The sequence below is a fragment of the Salmo salar genome, chromosome ssa09, assembly GCF_905237065.1.
Source record: "Salmo salar chromosome ssa09, Ssal_v3.1, whole genome shotgun sequence".
NCBI classification, from domain to species: Eukaryota; Metazoa; Chordata; class Actinopteri; order Salmoniformes; family Salmonidae; genus Salmo; species Salmo salar.
In genome coordinates, this window is record NC_059450.1 from 40,041,222 (window position 1) to 40,060,146 (window position 18,925).

The 18,925-nt window shown below is 40.8% G+C and overlaps 1 protein-coding gene across 1 annotated transcript in view; it reads left to right on the forward strand.

Annotated features, from left to right (window-relative positions):
• The first annotated feature begins 1,107 nt into the window (after positions 1 to 1,107).
• The window catches only part of LOC106611348 (dynein axonemal heavy chain 6), a 125,998-nt gene continuing 108,180 nt past the window's right edge, over positions 1,108 to 18,925 (forward strand). Inside the window, 22 exon segments of the mRNA XM_045724960.1 lie at positions 1,108 to 1,287; positions 3,938 to 4,047; positions 4,146 to 4,285; positions 4,367 to 4,519; positions 4,678 to 4,790; positions 5,118 to 5,316; positions 6,046 to 6,053; positions 6,397 to 6,506; positions 6,634 to 6,696; positions 6,892 to 7,027; positions 7,105 to 7,236; positions 7,852 to 8,102; positions 8,204 to 8,324; positions 8,486 to 8,648; positions 8,757 to 8,802; positions 8,969 to 9,066; positions 10,853 to 11,025; positions 16,055 to 16,402; positions 16,628 to 16,969; positions 17,185 to 17,575; positions 17,735 to 17,925; positions 18,168 to 18,413. Coding sequence (XP_045580916.1) covers positions 1,282 to 1,287; positions 3,938 to 4,047; positions 4,146 to 4,285; positions 4,367 to 4,519; positions 4,678 to 4,790; positions 5,118 to 5,316; positions 6,046 to 6,053; positions 6,397 to 6,506; positions 6,634 to 6,696; positions 6,892 to 7,027; positions 7,105 to 7,236; positions 7,852 to 8,102; positions 8,204 to 8,324; positions 8,486 to 8,648; positions 8,757 to 8,802; positions 8,969 to 9,066; positions 10,853 to 11,025; positions 16,055 to 16,402; positions 16,628 to 16,969; positions 17,185 to 17,575; positions 17,735 to 17,925; positions 18,168 to 18,413 — 3,540 coding nt within the window. The 5' untranslated portion in view covers positions 1,108 to 1,281.

The window sequence follows — 18,925 nt, forward strand, 5'->3', positions numbered from 1 at the left end:
TTATTTTAATTTTAAATTATGACATTTCGTGTAGGCTACACTTCGCTTGAAGTTGTATGTCCTGGGATTTGGGATATTGGCCAGCGCAGCGGAGTTTTTTTTCTCCAGACAAATTAAAAAGTAAAACACGTATACCTTTATTTAACTAGGCATGTCAGTTAAGAACAAATTCGTAATTACAATGACGGCCTAACAACAACGCTGGGCCAATTGTGCGTCGCCCTATAGGACTCCAAATCACGGCCGGTTTTAATACAGCCTGGAATCGAACCAGGGTCTGTAGTAACGCCTCTAGCACTGAGATGCAGTGCCTTGAACATGGGGCATTAGACCACTGCGCCACTCGGGAGCCCGCCCGGTGCGCACGGCTTCTGGATTAAGTGCAAATACCGGCAACAGCTCAACACGAATTTTAAAAAAGGAGCGCAAGCCTTAATCGTTAGCTTTTCTACAGAAATGTTTGGTGATCGATTAGGAAAGGCTTGAAGATCGAACACTTGGTGACCACTGGCCTAGGGCGTCTAGGCCCCTTATTTTATAACTCGTTCTCCAACCAATATGCATCAATTGAGGAGCATGAATTGAAGTGAATAGGAAATTGAGTTACTCTTGCGAGGACAGTGGAAGTTGATAAAATGTATTTTTTTTAAACCCAGAGCAATGGCCTTCATCTAGATTTTACACACACACCCACCACCCACACAAAAACAGGCTTTCTATGGGTTTAGGGACCAATCACAATTGGAAAGCAAAACAAAATCCGGATGAAGGCCAACACGCTGTCTTACCATTAACAATAAAGAAGCTCTGTTATCAACTTCCACTGTCCAAGACTTGCTGAATTTCCTCTTTATTGAAATAACACAATGAATGATACAGATCAGGGTTTTATTATTCACTAGATGCTTGGCCGTTATTTAGGACGACTTGTTTAACTGATCAATGGGGGTGCAATGATTCTCACAATGTGCCAAATATGTACTGAAACCCTGCATCATATTTAACCAATATTCTGGCAAATCGGTTAAATAAGTCTGTGAGAGGACTACTGTGAATTTCTGGGTTCGAATCACGTGTTCGTTCACTCGTCAGAACGTTGCCGAGCAACTTGATACAGCAACTGCCAGTGCTTCCAAACCAAGTCCACGGATCTCTTGTTGCACTTTGTTGATGAACAATAAGATAGCTAGCTAACCACTTGAACAGTTCATACAGAAAATGCTGCGAATTATTTGAGAATATCAACTTCTGACATTTTGATGTTGAGCCTGGCAGTTGATAATGGAGGTAAGTAGCTAGCAAGAGCTGTCAGTTAGCTGCTTATGATGTTTTCATTCATGATGAATTACACATTTAGCTAGCAACTGCGTTACCCTTATACTGTCAGGGTTGGGTAGGTTACTTTGTAAATGTAATCCGTTACAATTACTAGTTACATGTGCAAAATTGTAATCAGTAACGTAACGTTTGGCTTAGTGAAGACATCAAAACTAGGAAATAACACATATGGAATCATGTAGTAAACCAAAAAGTGTTAAATCAAAATATATTTTATATTTGAGATTCTTCAAGTAGCCATCCTTTGCCTTGATGACAGCTTTGCACACTCTTGGCATTCTCTCAACCAGCTTCATGAGGTAGTCACCTGGAATGCATTTCAATTAACAGGTGTGCCTTGTTAAAAGTTAATTTGTGGAATTCCTTTCCTTCTTAATGCGTTTGAGCCTATAAGTTATGTTGTAACAAGGTAGGGGTGGTATACAGAAGATAGCCCTATTTGGTAAAATACCAAGTCCATATTAAGGCAAGAACAGCTCAAATAAGCAAAGAGAAATGACAGTTCATCATTACTTTAAGACATGAAGGTCAGTCAATCCGGAGTTCAAGAACTTTGAAAGTTTCTTCAAGTGCAGTAGCAAAAACCATCGCTATGATGAAACTGGCTCTCATGAGGGCCGCCACAGGAAAGGAAGACCCAGAGTTACCTCTGCTGAGGATAAGTTCATTAGAGTTACCAGCCTCAGAATTTGCAGCCCAAATGCTTCACAGAGTTCAAGTAACAGACACATCTCAATATCAACCGCCGTGTCTTTGTGAGACGCAGAGTAGGTGAACGGATGATCTCCGCATGTGTGGTTTCCACCGTGAAGCATGGAGGAGGAGGTGGGAGGGTGCATTGCTGGTGACATGTCAGTGATTTATTTTGAATTCAAGGCACACTTAACCAGCATTGCTACCACAGCATTCTGCAGCGATATTCCATCCCTTCTGGTTTGTGCTTAGTGGGACTATCATTTGTTTATCAACAGGACAATGACCCAACACACCTCCAGGCTGTGTAAGGGCTATTTGACCAAGAAGGAGAGTGATGGAGTGCTGCATCAGTTGACCTGGCCTCCACAATCACCGACCTCAAACTATTGAGATGGTTTGGACCGCAGAGTGAAGGAAACGCAGCCAACAAGTGCTCAGCATATGTGGGAACTCCTTCAAGACTGCTGGAAAAGCATTCCAGGTGAAGCAGGTTGAGAGAATGCCAAGAGTGTGCAAAGCTGCCATCAAGGCAAAGGGTGGCTACTTTGAAGAATCTCAAATATAAAATATATTTTAATTTAACACTTTTTTGGTGACACCGTGTGTTATTTCATAGTTTTGATGTCTTCACTATTATTCAACAAGGTAGAAAATAGTAAAAATAAAGAAAAACCCTTGAATGAGTAGGTGTGCTAAAACTTTTGACTGGTAGTGTAGGTGTGTCCAAACTTTTGACTGGTACTGTATGTTACCAAATGCAGGATAAATCAATGTTAAAGTTTACATAGCTGGCCATATATAGAAGTTACATTTTACTTTATGGGTTGGTTATGTAGGCTTCTTCTAACCCATCGCTTTCTACTACATATAATTATACTATTAAATTATATCTTTACATTAAAATCCAAAGTCTATTGGAATTCCAGTCATTCCAATAAATGTTATACCCCTTGATCTTCAAGAATAAGACTTGGAAATATGGACACACAGATTGCCCTTTTAAGTCTATCAAAACTGTGCGAGTTTGAGCATGTGTCCATTAGGCCTATGGATTTTTATTGTTAACAGCATGAATTAGATTGAGAAATAAAAGCCCCACTTTTATTCCATAGGTTGGGATCCGCAATATGCAGCTGTTGCAAGAGTGCATTTTTCACTGGCTGTCCACAGGTTTCAAAAACAATGATTGATAGGCAGCTTAAACTTCTTGAATTCAACCATTATTGGGTTCAAATATACATTCAGATTTGTGAACAGCCATCCACAACAACCACAATCCGTAAGGCGCAAATAGCTAAATGAGAGAGCAGCAGTGTGATTCACATTAGTGCGCTATGTAGATATCAATAGTAAAATGATATACGTATTGCTATAGACTACACCACTGCTGTCATCCTTACCTCCAAGCGTTTTTCAAGTTGGATCATCTTTGGATGCCGACAGCAGTCTCAGACATAGCTTGAACTGTAGCCTACAAAAGCCCATTTCTGCTCTTTTCCCGCGATCCATCAAACACATTTGGTGTGTCATCATAGTGGTCTCTGACTTGCATCTTTTTTCAATTCTGATTTGCATGTCATTGAGAAAACAGAAGTGTCAAACGATTTTTTTTCGCAAACAACCTTTCTGAATGTAAAAGTAATCCTCGAAGTAATCATCAAATTTTTAAAAAGTATCTATAATCTGATTACAATATTTTTGCTGCTAACGTAAGGGATTACAGTTGCCGTTTTTTGTAATCCCTTACATGTAACGGATTACATGTAATCCATTACTCCCCAACCCTGATACTGTAACATGTATCCCATGGATCTGGCTAACTAATGACATAGTCTTCTAGTTTATGTCATTATAACGCTAGCTAATGTGAGATTTTCAGCATCTGACGGTTTCAAACTTCCAGCAGACTCCAGGCTCTTCTTCAGGAAAAGGATCCAATGAACTTCCACCAAGGATTGATACTTTACTTCACAGGAAGAATGTCAAGGAAAAAGAAGAGAGTTACATTTCTATGTAAGTTTGTCAATTATATAGCAAAGTGGTATTTTGAATTCAATAAGAAACGTAGCTACTTGTCAGTATGGATTTGAATTTTTTTGTCATTTTTACAGGTTACTAAAGAAAAACAAACATGTCAACAGATCATGCATAAAATTTTGTAAATTATCAGGTGTGGGAGAATCTCCCCCTGAAAATGCACTATCATCAAATGTGTCCAGGTCTCCTTTACATGGAAGGAACATTAAGAAAAGTGAGTCTCATCCTCATTTGTTGTATTTTAATGGATTTTGTAAGCAAAATCATTGTGCGCGCAACATTTCTGTTTCTCTAGGTGGCTGCTTGTTCCAGCCCAGCAAGCAGGAGCCACTGTGTCTGAAAAGAGGGGTCATTGAACCAATTAAACACTTGTGTAAAGCCTCAATGATCCCCGACACATGGAACTACAAAGGAAAGAGAGTGAAAGACGTCCGCTTCGATGCAAAAGGTAGATTACCCCGAAACAGCTACACGGAACTGGTTGATTAAGCTTTTTTGCTGCACTTAGCTTTTTTTTTTAATGTAGGCTATTCTGTACATAGCCTACATGTCAGGGTGAGGACATTAGACGTAGCATAATTATTGTACATTGTTGGTTCTCAACAGAGCCTGACAATGACTGTGTTGTGAGCCACATAATCAGATTGAGAGAAAAACTGGGCTGGTCCACTGAGATTCCTGACAGGAGAATAGCAAAAGCATGCCCACAAAACATACAGGTTGGTTTACACCATTTTAGCTACTAGCCTATATGATCAATTGATGTGAACTTTATCATTGAGTCTCTGCAGTCCACAATTTATTATTATATATATATATATATATATATATATATATATATATATATATATATATATATATATATATATATATATATATATATATATATATATATATATATGTATATGTATGTGTGTATAACAGTTAAATTGTGTTATTTTTTAAAATACACTAGAGATATTTTGTCATCATTGGCATACGTCTTCATAATCAATACATAATATTTTAATCAATGCATATCTAACTTCCTTATGGATGTTGTGCAGGAAATCCCTGAGGAGACTAAAAAGGATCCTGGAGAGTATGTGTACTGTCTGATGAGGAACAGAGGTGACCTCAAGATCCAGCCCAACCCCTATGATCTTCAGGTGGTTTCTGTCCAGACAGCTAAACAGAGCTGTCAATACTGGACCGTTAGCGCTTCATGCATATTCAAGGTCAGTTCAACTAGTTCACCGTTGAATTGTTAAACGTTGGTGAAAATACATAGGGTGCGTTTGTAAATTCACTCTGGCTATCTACTCCGATTTCAGAGCACTCTCGTCTGAGTATGCCAGAGAGCAGAATAACTGATGAATTTACGAATGCTCAACACCCGTTGAATATGGCCGGTGTCAGTAAACGTCGGCAAAAAAGTGTAATTAAAATGTTGCCAGCAGAACAGTTACTGTCACCAACCCTCTAGATAACATGAAAACACCCTAACCAGCTCTGCTAGGGCGAGTAAAATGGTCAGAGTGAGATTTTTCTCTCATTTGTGTCTGGAAGTAGCTAGCAAGCTAGCCAACGTTAGCCAGTTAGCTTGGGTGCTTGACTGCCGTTGTGAGGACAGAACATTCGGATCAACCCTACTCCTCGGCCAGAGCTTCCAGTGTGCGCTCTGAACGATCGGAGAGCGAAACGCTCTGAATTTACCAACGGACAATCTGACAACGCTCTGAATTTACGAAGGGACAATCTGACAACGCTTTGAATTCATGAACGCACAGAGCGCACTCTGGCACTCCAGATTGAATTAATGAACGCGCAGAGCGCACTCTGGCACTCCAGATTGAATTAACGAACGCACAGAGCGCTCTCTGGCACTCCAGATTGAATTAACGAACGCACAGAGCGCACTCTGGCACTCCCGATTGAATTTACGAACGCACCCATAGATTGCTATTCTCTGTATAGTGCACAACTTTTGACAAGGGACACAAGTAGTGTACTATATATGGCTTTTGTTACTATTTGGGACACACACATAATTTACTCCTATTTTATGGGCAGGTTTCCCAGAACACAAGTAAAGCCTAGTCCTGGGCCTGTATCCACAAAGCATCTCAAAGCAAGAGTGCAGATCTAGGATCTATCCATCTAATCCTATGATTTATAATCTAACCAATTAAACTGATCCTAGATCAGCTCTCCTACTCTGATCGTTTTTTGGGGATATGAGCCCTGGCATGTTCAATGGAGATTCTTCAACGTGTTTTTAATTTTAGTCCAAGACTAGGCTTAATCTGTGTCCAGGAAACCACCTCACTCGGTTTTATTTTATAGGTGTCTGTTTTGGAGGACAGAAGTGGTGAAATCATGTCTGTGATAGACTGGCTTTCTGAAAGAGAACTGTTTTTCAAAATCTTCAAGTTGCCATTGTTTGCAAAATTCAGGTTTGTATGGTTATTCATAAAGAAGGATGATGAAAAGTGTGTATCTGATATGTGTATGTGGAAAGTATGATATAATACCGTAAAATACTGTAATCCAGTTTTACAATGAACTTTTTGCTCTCTGTAGAATTTGGAAGGCATTTACAATCTGGAAGGTCACAGTATGCCACTCAAAGACCAAAAAAGCTAAGTGAGTGTCAATCAAATATTACATGTCACATGATATTTCATTTGTCTTATAATAAATCTCCGTACGGCCAGTGTTGCCTGTCTTCTTCTTGTTCTTCTTGTTCTGCTTTTCTTTGTCTCCACACTATTAAATACCTTCCAAATAGAATTTAAGAGCTTTTGAAATACATTTTTTGTAATCTACTTTTTTTTTTAGGGAAATATTATCCAAAGGTATTTTTTTTACTGATGACATCTTCTTGAGATGTCTGGTTGAAATCAAAGGACTTTTTGAGATGGCCAGTGACAAGACAAGATATGGGGATTCTGACGGTGCCATTGTTTTAACAAAGGTAGGACCATGTTTTTTTGAATAACTATCTTGTTTTCAACTCCTTTCTAATAACATGGTTTTGTTTATTCTACCTAGTTGGATAAATCCACCACATACTCCTTGATAGGATTCTGTGAGGCCCAGACCCAACAATGTGCTGTAGCACTGAGACAACTTCACTGTCTTCACCACAAAGTTGCCTCTTTGATTCGCGCAGCTTGTCTGAAGGTACACTGTATTAGTCCTTTAGATTGTTACGAGGACATGTCATTTAAGAGTCCTGAAAAAACATCTGTCACTATCCTCTGCTGATCTACCCTGGTTTTGATGTTTGGCATGACAACAACCATAGGTGTTGGCATGACAACACAAACAGATCTGAGCCCTAATTCATAAAGAACCTCAGAGGCGGAATGCTGATATAGGATCAGATCCATGGAATATTTTATGCAATAAGGCACGAGGGGGAGTGGTATATGGCCAATATACCACGTTCTAAAGGCTGTTCTTAGGCACAATGCAACGCGGAGTGCCTGGATACAGCCCTTAGCCGTGGTATATTGGCAATATACCTCAAATCCCGAGGTGCCTTATTGCTATTATAAACTGGTTACCAACTTAATTAGAGCAATAAAAATGAATGTTTTGTCATACCCATGGTATACGGTCTGATATACTACGGCTGTCAGCCAATCAGCATTCAGGGCTCGAACCACCCAGTTTATAATAGTCAATATGATCTAAAAGGCTAAACTAATCCCAGATCAGCACTCCTATTCTGAGACATTTTATATTGAATAAGATATATTCAGTATATCATTGTACTGTATTTTTTCTTGTCAGGCAGCAGAGGTCCAGGGTGCAGAGAGACTGTTCCTTCCTCTGTCCTCTCAGTCGACCAACAGGCCGCTGTATGCTGAGGTGGCTGAGTGGAGGATGCTCTTGTGTCGCTTCAGCCACTTCCTCAACATGATAGACAGAATGTTTGAAGAGATGCTCTGTGTCTTGGTCAGATCTGCAGTTCAACTCCTTCTGTTGTTCCTCCGAGAGTCCTCTAACACTAATGGAGTGAACGAGAGAAGACAAAAGACAAAGTAAGTGGTTTTTAAGGGAAATATAGTAAGGTTATGGCATTTGTCAATGAGTTTAATTAGCATGCTTGCGATGTTGAAATATTTGCTTCTGTACTCGCTAGAAAAATGGCAAGGATGGATGCAAGTGGACCTTATTTAAATATTATCAAAGAGCCAACTGGTCGTAATGCGGCGCATAAACTTTGTTCACACAGCCAAGGCCAACCACAGCTTGTTAACAAGGTAGATCAGCTTTTATCTATTGTGCCAATGTGGTCAGAAACATGTAAACATGACTAAACAATGCTTCACTTGTAATACTAAATTGACTTGTAGTATCACATTTTCTAGTAATCTCTCATGGACAGACTTTAGTTCTGGGTTAACTAAGATTACATTTCTAGATGCTACCAGATTTTAAAAAGGAGGAGCCTAAAGAAGAGATCCAGGCTGTATTTGAAGTGAACGTCCTGCTTACAGTCACACCTGTGAACCAGCCAATGACAGATGATGTCTCAGCCAAAGGGACAGCCACAACAGAGCTCCACTCTGAAGTTGACACAAAAGGTGAATCCCATTTATAGTAAAAAAACCCCAGCTAAAATAGATATTAACTCTTTGAGCTAAGGTGTTCAACTTAAATGTCTGCTGAAGCTTAGTGTTTTCTCAACCTAGATACGGAGAAGGATAAAGAGGTTTCCCGTGAGGAGACTCCACGGCGGTATGACTTCACTTATATATTACAATAAACTGTATCGTTCCATGTTCCTCTATTAGAAAAATGTATGAATTTCACAAATATCAGCTAGTGTTTTTCTGCTAATCTGTCAGTCAGCTGTCAGTGAAGTGATTATATTACACAGATGCTGTTGTTTTCCTTCTCCTAGTTCGCCCAGCAGACGAGTGAAGCTAACCATCTATCCCTGCCTTGATGACTTCACACTGCACATTCAACAGGTGCTACAGGGATTTCAACAAGTCATTGGTAAGACATTCTCTAAAGATTTCAATTCACAGCCTTGTTGTCTTGTAAATACTGTAGGTTCATAAGTATTATGCTGTTTTAAAGTGCAGAGCTTTGCCAGACGGTAATGGACTGTGTCCCAGATGGCACACTATTCCCTACATGCAGCATACAGTGCCTTCGGAAAGTATTTAGACCCCTTGACTTTTTCCACATTTTGTTACGTTACAGCCTTATTCTAAAATGCTTTTTTTTACTCATCAATCTACACACAATACCCCATAATGACATCACAATACCCCATAATGACATCACAATACCCCATAAGGACAAAGCGAAAACAGTTTTTTTTTAATTTCTGCAAAGTTATAAAAAACTGAAATACCTTATTTACATACAGTACCAGTCAAAGTCTGGACACACCTACTCATTCCAGGGTTTTTCTTAATTTGTTATATTTTCTACATTGTAGAATAATAGTGAAGACATCAAAACTATGAAAAGTGTAGTAACCAAAAACGTGTTAAACACATCAAAATATATTTTATATTTGAGATTCTTCAAAGTAGCCACCCTTTGCCTTGATGACAGTTTTGCACACTCTTGGCATTCTCTCAACCAGCTTCACGAGGTAGTTACCAGGAATGCATTTCAATGAACAGTTAATGCCTTGTTAAACGTTAATTTGTGGAATTTCTTTCCTTCTTAATGCGTTTGAGCCAATCAGTTGTGTTGTGACAAGGTACAGGAGGGGTGGTATACAGAAGATAGCCCTATTTGGTAAAAGACCAAGTCCATATTATGGCAAGAACAGCTCAAATAAGCAAAGAGAAATGACAGTCCATCATTACTTTAAGACATGAAGGTCAGTCAATCCGGAAAATTTCAAGAACTTTGAAAGTTCCTTCAAGTGCAGTAGCAAAAACCATCAAGCGCTATAATGAAACTGGCTCTCATGAGGACCGCCACAGGAAAGGAAGACCCAGAGTTACCTCTGCTGCAGAGGATACGCTCATTAGAGTTACCAGCCTCAGAAATTACACCCCAAATAAATCCTTCACAGAGCTCAAGTAACACACACATCTCAACATCAACTGTTCCGAGGAGAATGCGTGAATCAGACCTTCATGGTCGAATTGCTGCAAAGAAACCACTACTAAAGTATACCAATAATAAGAAGAGACTTGCTTGGGACAATGACAGGACAATGACCCAACACACCTCCAGGCTGTGTAAGGGCTATTTGACCAAGTGATGGAGTGATGCATCAGATGACCTGTCCTCCACAATCACCCAACCTGAACACAATTGAGATGTTTTGGGATGAGTTGTACCGCAGAGTGAAGGAAAAGGAGCCAACAAGTGCTCAGCATATTTGGGAACTCCTTCAAGACTGTTGGAAAAGCATTCCAGGTGAAGCTGGTTGAGAGAATGCCAAGAGTGTGCAAAGCTGTCATCAAGGCAAAGGGTGGCTACTTTGAAGAATATCAAATATAAAACATAATTTGATTTGTTTAACACTTTTTTTGGTGACACCATGATTCCATATGTGTTATTTCATAGTTTTGATGGCTTCGCTATTGTTCTACAATGTAGAAAATAGTAAAAATAAAGAAAACCCTTGAATGAGTAGGTGTGTTCAAACTTTTGACTGGCACTGTATAGGGAATAAGGTGCCATTTGCGACACATCCATGAATAATTAGTAATCTACAGAAATGAAATAAGCACTGGATTGTAACAATTATCCCTCACTGTTTTACAGTTACACATTTGCCCTATATATTAATTACATTGATTTCACTCAGCCAAACAGACATCCTTCAACCAAGACCCTAACCTCCTGGATTTGCACTCGCCTCCTGTGTTTGACCTGAAACTGTCTGTTGACGAGGAGCTGGAGAAGGAAAGAGACCAACACCTCCGACCATGGCCTGAGCTGGAGCTGTTACTGGGGACAGATCCCGCTTTCCAATCTGATGTACGTAACTATGCAGCACTCACAGTGACACGTATACACATCTCACACGTACACATGTCACCTGTATGGCATGTCACACTATCACACCAGCATCATCTAATCATGTGTTATACGCGTCGGAGGCGGAGCTGTTCTCAGTTACATGCTCTTAGCAGATGCTCTTATCCAGAGAGACTTACAAAGTTAGTGTATTTAAGTAGGGTGACCATACGTCCTCTTTTTCCCGGACATGTCCTCTTTTTGGACCAGAAAAAATGCGACCGGCCGGGATTTCTAAATCGCCCAAAATGTCCGGGATTCGGCTTTTGCTTTCTATAGTCGCCATTCATTGTGTGCGTTTTTGGGGTTTTGCATTGCTTTGACCATTCTCTTTAGGTCCCGCCTTCTCACACGCCACCATTGGTGGGTCATGTAGGCCTACACAAACATTGGTCAAACTGCATCTCAATCATTACCCTCACCATGGCAACAGCCAAGAGACAGAGCAACAGCTTGCTTGTCAACAGTGGCACATGGCTCCAGAACAGCGTAAAAATGCCCAAACGCAAATGTAAATTCACAGACGATTTACAGAGAAAATTCCCGTGTTTTCGTCTTGGTCGGGGTCCGTGTGAAGCAGAATGCATGACCTGCAAAGCTGGCACGTATGTGTCAGTGTAAAAAAAAGGTGCTAGCGACCTAGAAGCCCACATAAGCTCCGCAAAACACAAAATTGCATTTAAAGGAGAGAGTTCGTCAGGTAAATTTAACTGACTATTTTGTGAGAGCAGGTAAAACAGAAGTTGCATTCCACAACACTAGGGTGACCATACGTCCTCTTTTTCCCGGACATGTCCTCTTTTTTGAAAACTAAAATATGGTCACCCTAATTTAAGGTAACTAGGTACGACAACCACATATCACAGTTAGGTTTCCATCCAATTGGCAACAGATTTTCATTCCAAAAGAAATCATCTGCATAAAAACAATATGCACATTTTCCCACCAAAGATGTGTTTCCATCAAATTGACTTGTTGCGGATAAAAAGCTGTGCGTGATGACATAATATACATAAAAATAACACTTGCTGTTAAATTCCCATGTACCGAATAAAAAATACAAGTTAAATGGGTTTCCATCGCGCTTTCAACTTTACTGATGGTTTTGTCACAAAAACTGTTGCGTTATATAGCAAAAGTGCCCACTCTGGTCTTGGAACGCGCGCTCTATTTGTCAAACGGCAGCCAAGCATCGATCAGAATAAGACCCTCTATATTTATTGGAAAGCAGCATTAAGCTCATCAACTTTCACCACCCTGTGATGTTCATCGTAACTTATTTAATCTGTAGCCTAATAAACTGCATGTTTTCCCGAGTTGTAGTGGGAGGACCACAACATATGAAATCAAAATGTATGTCACATATTTTATAAATAACAGGTGTAGACTAACAGTGAAATGCTTACTTACAGTGCCTTCAGAAAGTATTCACACCCCTTGACTTTTTCTAAATTTTGTTGAGTTACACCCTGAATTTAAAATGGATAATATTTAGACTTTGTGTAACCAGCCTACACACAATATCCCATCATGTCAAATTTGTGGCGGCAGGTAGCCTAGTGGTTAGAGCGTTGGACTAGTAACCGAGAGGTTGCAAGATCGAATCCCCGAGCTGACACTAAATCTGACCAGGTGAAAATGTGATGGCCTGTTCCTAGGCTGTCATTGAAAATAAGAATTTGTTCTTAACTGACTTGCCTAGTTAAAGGTACATTTTTTTATTATAATAATTAAAAAAAAGTCGAATTATATTTTTACAAATTAATTAAAAAAGAAAAGCTGAAAAGCTGAGTCAGTAAGTATTCAAACCATTAGTTATGGAACGCTTAAATAAATTCAGGATTAAAATGTGCTTAACAAGACACATAATAAATTGCATGGACTTGTGTGCAATAATACTACCTCATCTCTGTACCCCACACATACAATTATCTGTAAGGTCCATCAGTCGAGCAGTGAATTTCAAACACAGATTCAACCACAAAGACCAGGGAGGTTTTCTAATGCCTCGCAAAGAAGGGCATCGATTGGTAGATGGGTAAAAAAAAAGCAGACATTAAATGTCCCTATGAGCATGGGGAAGTTATTAATTACACATTGGATGGTGTATCAATACACCCAGTCACTACTAAGATACAGGCGTCCTTCCTAACTCAGTTGTCGGAGAGGAAGGAAACCGCTCAGGCCAATGACTTTAAAATAGTTAGAGTTTAATGGCTGTGATAGGAGAAATCTGAGGATGGATCAACAACATTGTCGTTACTCCATAATACTAACCCAATTGACAGAGTGAAGAGAAGGAAACCTGTACAGAATACAAAAAAAATCCAAAACATGCATCCTGTGTGCAATATGACCAAGAACCCAATGGTCACCCACAGAGCTCCAGAGTTCCTCTGTGGAGATGGGAGAACCTTCCAGAAGGACAACCATCTCTGCAGCACTCCACCAATCAGGCCTTTGTTAGAGAAGCCTGACGGAAGCCACTCCTCAGTAAAAGGCACATGACAGCCTGTTTGGAATTTGCCAAAAGGCACCTAAAGGACTCTCAGACCATGAAAAACAACATTCTCTGGTCTGATAAAATCAAAGATTAAACTCTTCGGCCTGAATGCCAAATGTCACGTCTGGAGAAAAACTGGCACCATCCCTATGGTGAAGCATGGTGGTGGCAGCATCATGCTGTGGGGATGTTTTTCAGCGTCAGGGACTGGGAGACTAGTCAGTATCGAGGGAAAAATGAACGATGAAGTACAGAAAGATTCTTGATGAAAACCTGCTCCAGAGCCCTCAGGACCTCAGACTGGGGCAAAGGTTCACCTTCCAGCAGGACAATGACCCTAAGCACACAGCCAAGACAACGCAGAAGTGGCTTCGGGACAAGTCTCTGAATGTCCTTGAGTGGCCCAGCCAGAGCCCGGACTTGAACCCGATTGAACATCTCCGGAGAGACCTGAAAATAGCTGTTCAGCGACGCTCCCCATCCAACCTGACAGAGCTTGAGAGGATCTTCAGAGAAGAATGGGAGAAACTCCCCAAATACAGTTGTGCCAAGCTTGTAGCGTCATACCCAAGAAGACTCGAGGCTGTAATTGCTGCCAAAGGTGCTTCAACAAAGTACTGAGTAAAGGGTCTACACACTTGGAGTATGTAAATGTCATATTTCAGTTTTTTATTTTCAATAAATTTGCAAAAATGTATTATAAAAACCTGTTTTTGCTTTGTCATTATGTTGTATTGTGTGTAGATTGATGAGGGGAATTTAAAAAAAAATCAATTTTAGAATAAGGCTGTAACGTAAGAAAATGTGTAAAAAGTCAAGGGGTCTGAATACTTTCCAAATGCACTGCATACTGTAGGTAGGTAGGGATAAAGTGGCTAGGCAACAGGATAGATAATAGATTGAACTGTAGCAGCAGCGTATGTGGAGCAGTAACAGCAGTGTATATGGTGAGTGTGAGTGTCATCAGTAAGCATGTGTGCGCATGTTATGTGTGTGTGGATATATGTACAGTAGTGTGTATGTGTGTGTTGGGATGTCAGCGTGTAAGTATGTGCGAGTGTTTGGGTAGAGACCAGTGTGTGTGTGCATAGAGTCAGTGCAAGAGAGTTTGTTCAAAAAAGTGTCAATGCAGGTAGTCCCGGTAGCCATTTGATGAACTATTTAGCAGCCTGGTTTACAAGTCTTATGGCTTGGGGGTGGAAGCTGTTCAGGGTCCTGTTGGTTCCCGACTTGGTGCACTGGTACCGCTTGTGGTGTGGGAGCAGAGAGAACAGTTTGGCTTGAGTGACTGGAGTCTTTGACAATTTGTTGGGCTCCTGAGTGGCGCAGTGGTCTAAGGCACTGCATCTCAGTGCTAGAGGCGTCATTACAGACCCTGGTTCGATTCCAAGCTGTATCACAACCGGCCGTGATAGGGCGGCGCACTATTGGCCCAGCATCGTCCGGGTTTGGCCGTGGTAGGCCGGCTGTTGTAAATAAGAATTTGTTCTTAACTGACTTGCCTAGTTAAATAAAGGTTAAATAAAATAAAATTCCTCTGACACAGAGGTCCTGGATGGCAGGGAGCTCTGCCCCAGTGATGTACTGGGCCGTACTCACCATTCTCTGAGCCTTACAGTCAGGTGCCTTGCGGCTGCTGTACCAAGCGGTGATGCAGCCAGTCAAAATGCTCTCAATGGTGCAGCTGTAGAACTTTTTGAGGATTTGACGGCCCATGCCAAATCTTTTTAGCCACCTGGAGGGGAAAGAGACACTGTAGTGTCCTCTTCACAACACCAAAAGTATTGGGATAAATTCACTTATGTTTATAAAAGTAGTAAAAAGTGAAGTATTTGGCCCACATATTCCTACGCAATGGCTTCGTTAAGCTTGTGACTGTACAACTTCTTGGATGCATCTGCTGTTTGTTTTTGTTTTTGTTTCAGATTATTTTGTGCCCGATAGAAATGAATGATAATATTTTATTGTGTAATTTTGGAGTAATTTTGGAGTTAACATTTCTACATTAATGTGGATGCTACCATGATTATGGATAGTCCTGAATGAATCGTGAATAATGATAAGAAAGTTACAGGCCAAATATCATAGCCCCAAGACATGCTAACCTCTCACCATTACAATAACAGGGGAGGTTAGCATTTTATATCATACCCCCAAGACATGCTAACCTCTCACCTTTACAATAACAGGGGCGGTTAGCATTTATGGGGGGTATGATCTTTGACCCTTTGTAATTTTCTCACAAGTCTTTGACTTTTACTTCATAGTTATTGTAAAAAGTGCTGGGGGAGGGAGGGTCACTGTGGGGGTCACTGTGGGATTAATTGAGATTATTTTTGAAGAGGTATTTTCCATAGAAGTGTAGTTGTTTGTCACTTACCTATTACTAGTTTGACATGTTTTCCTATATTCTAAATATGGTTTGTTGACATATGACATAGACCTTGATACAGATGATACACATCTGATGTGTTTGTTGATTTCTAGCTGTCGGACATCCTCAGTACCGTCCAGCGAGGGATGCAGGAAGTGGAGAAGCACTGTCAGAGGCTAGACAAGTTCTGTGATATGGTGGAGACAGCCATGTTGACTGACATGGATGGGTTCTTGGCCGGGGAGAAATGGTCTCCCCAGGATATCAAGGCCATCTTGGCGGTGCACACAGAGAGCATCAGGCTGATGAAAAGGATAGAGACTGAGACCCGTGTCAACATGATCCTGGTCAGATGTCACCAGTACCAGTCAAACTGCCTGCTCTACCCAGAGGCTCTCATCTTTACCATTCACTCCATGCTCCCCTCCATTGTAAAGAAGAAGAACCTGGAACTGATGGAGGTTTGTTAAATAGTACATTAGTATACCATAGTTTCTGTTAGTGTTGATGTTTAAGCGAGTCTAAATACCAGATACTCTACCTACAGTCATGAAGTAAACTTTAGACTTCATGCATAATTCATGTTCAGGCTATTCATATTTTGAAGTTATTGTAACTGCGTTGAGGAGCGCTTTGACCGGTACTACTTTTCGGTTATACTTTCCTCTCTCCATCTGTTCAATCAGGTGATCAGAGGAGCTCTTAAAAAGCTGGATAAAGACATTTTTACAGTGGAAGAGTTTGTTGAGCATCTGACCTTCCTGAGTCGGATATCTGTGCAGATTCCAACTCTGGAAAGACAGTATCAGTTCCTCATCCAGCTCTATAGTATGGCTAAAGAGTACCAGATCACTATCTCTCCTGAGGAGCTGGCTTTGTACCAGCACCTCGTCCCCAGCTTCCAGCATCTCAAATCCGCTGTCATGATCTGTGAAACCAAGAGGGATGACAACATCTTCAAGTTCAGCGTTGATCTGGGCAAACACTTAAATCAACTCAGATTTGAGCTTGTTCTGGTTAAAATGAAGGTACGGTTGATCTTTTAGAAGTTGTTGTGCTTTTCTCCCTCCTTAATACTCAATAAGAGTCATTATTCTTGATTGTGTTTTAACATGTGTGTATCTATGATTTCCTCTTCCGGACAAAGCTGCCTAGCCTGGTCTCACACCTGTTCGTACTGCCAATGGCCGGACAACAGATGTAGGACCAGGCTTAAAGATGTCACAAATTTCTTATTTCTCAGGTGAACAATCCCATCCTGCTTTGCTCCTATACGTCTCCCAAAGTGGCCAATGAGATCCTCCAGGCTCTCTCAGAGGAGGTGGCCATCTACTCCAATAAGGCATACAGCTACACTAGCTATGGAGAGCTCCTGAGAAACTCTTTTTCAATGAAGAAGATCTCCACTGTGGTCCGCATGAAGCAGTGCCGTGGTTCTAACGCTGCCGAAGTGGAGGCAGAGCTGTCTGAGGTGGACTGTGCCCTGACGCTGAGGAAGATGCTCTGGGGGATGCAGAAGGAATGGGATAAACAGTACAGCCGTTGGAGAGCCACCACCTTCGAGCTGCTCAATGTGGATGATCTGCAAAATGATGTCAGCCGCTTTACACAGACCATCTACATGTTAGAGAAAGGTCTCAGAGTGATATTTTAGGATCATTATTGTTGGGATTCACCACCATGTCAGGTGGTTCTCTGTTATCACAAGTGTTGCTGTGTTAAATGATGGTGTGAATGTAAAGGAATTAATTTATGTGAAACAACTGATAAACGTTGTTTTCTTTGTCATTCAGGTTTACCTGAAAACAACATAGTTCCCATTCTGAAGCAGAAGGTGATGGACTTCAAGCTTTGTCTACCCATCATCGTAGCTCTCAGAAACCCTTATCTCCGTCAGAGACACTGGGAAGACATCCAGAGCTATATCGGACGATTCTTCACCAAAGAGGATAACTTCACCCTTGGAAACCTATTAGACATAAAGGTAGGGCATGGTAGCAATGAAATATCTACCTTGCTTTTCTACGAATTTCTGGAAAAATGTTCAGAAATCACGTTCAGGGCCATTTCTAAGTTCTAACATTGCGATCATTATATGTTTTTTTTTTTAACCTACTTTAGTTGAATCCACTATTTGTAAGTGGCTCAGGATAAGAGCATTTACTAAATTACTATAATCTGAACCTAAAATTAAATTCTAGATTTCCCTCTGTGACATGTATGCAGATTCTTCAGCAAAGTGGTTCAATAGGGGACATCTCCACTACTGCCACCAATGAGGCCACTTTAGAGAGCATCCTGTACAAAGTGATTGACCTGTGGAGGAGCACAGATTTCCGTCTGATCACCCACCAGTCTGACACATCCACGGTGAAAATCATCGTCTCGGCAGACGACGTCATGGCACAGCTGGAAGAGAGTCAGACCACCATCATGAGCATCAAGGCATCCCGCTACGCTGAGCCTATCAAGGTCAGGTGTCATTCAGATCTGACCGGAGAGACGTGATGATTCGTTAAAAATAACATGATTTGAATAAATATTGCCCCTTTTCATATCATAGATTCTAGAAATTCGTCTTTCGCTTCAAACCCCGAATGGACTCCCGAGTGACGCAGCGGTCTAAGGCACTGCATCTCAGTGCTAGAGGCTTCACTACAGACCTGGTTCAATTCCAGGCTGTATCACAACCGGCTGTGATTGGGAGTCCCATAGGGCGGCGCACAATTGGCCCAGCGTCGTCCTGGTTAGGGTTTGTCCGGGGTAGGCCGTCATTGTAAATATGAGTTTGTTCTTAACTGACTTGCCTAGTTAAATAAAAGGTTAAATAAAGATGAAATCAAAATATATAAATAAAACCCATTTATGCAGAATTTGAGAAATATAATATTTGTACATAATGGAATCACTCTGTTATTTCAAGAAGAGAAATAAGTTAAGTTCTCTGAATCTTGTAGTTTTGTCAGTTGTTGGGGGACAAGGTG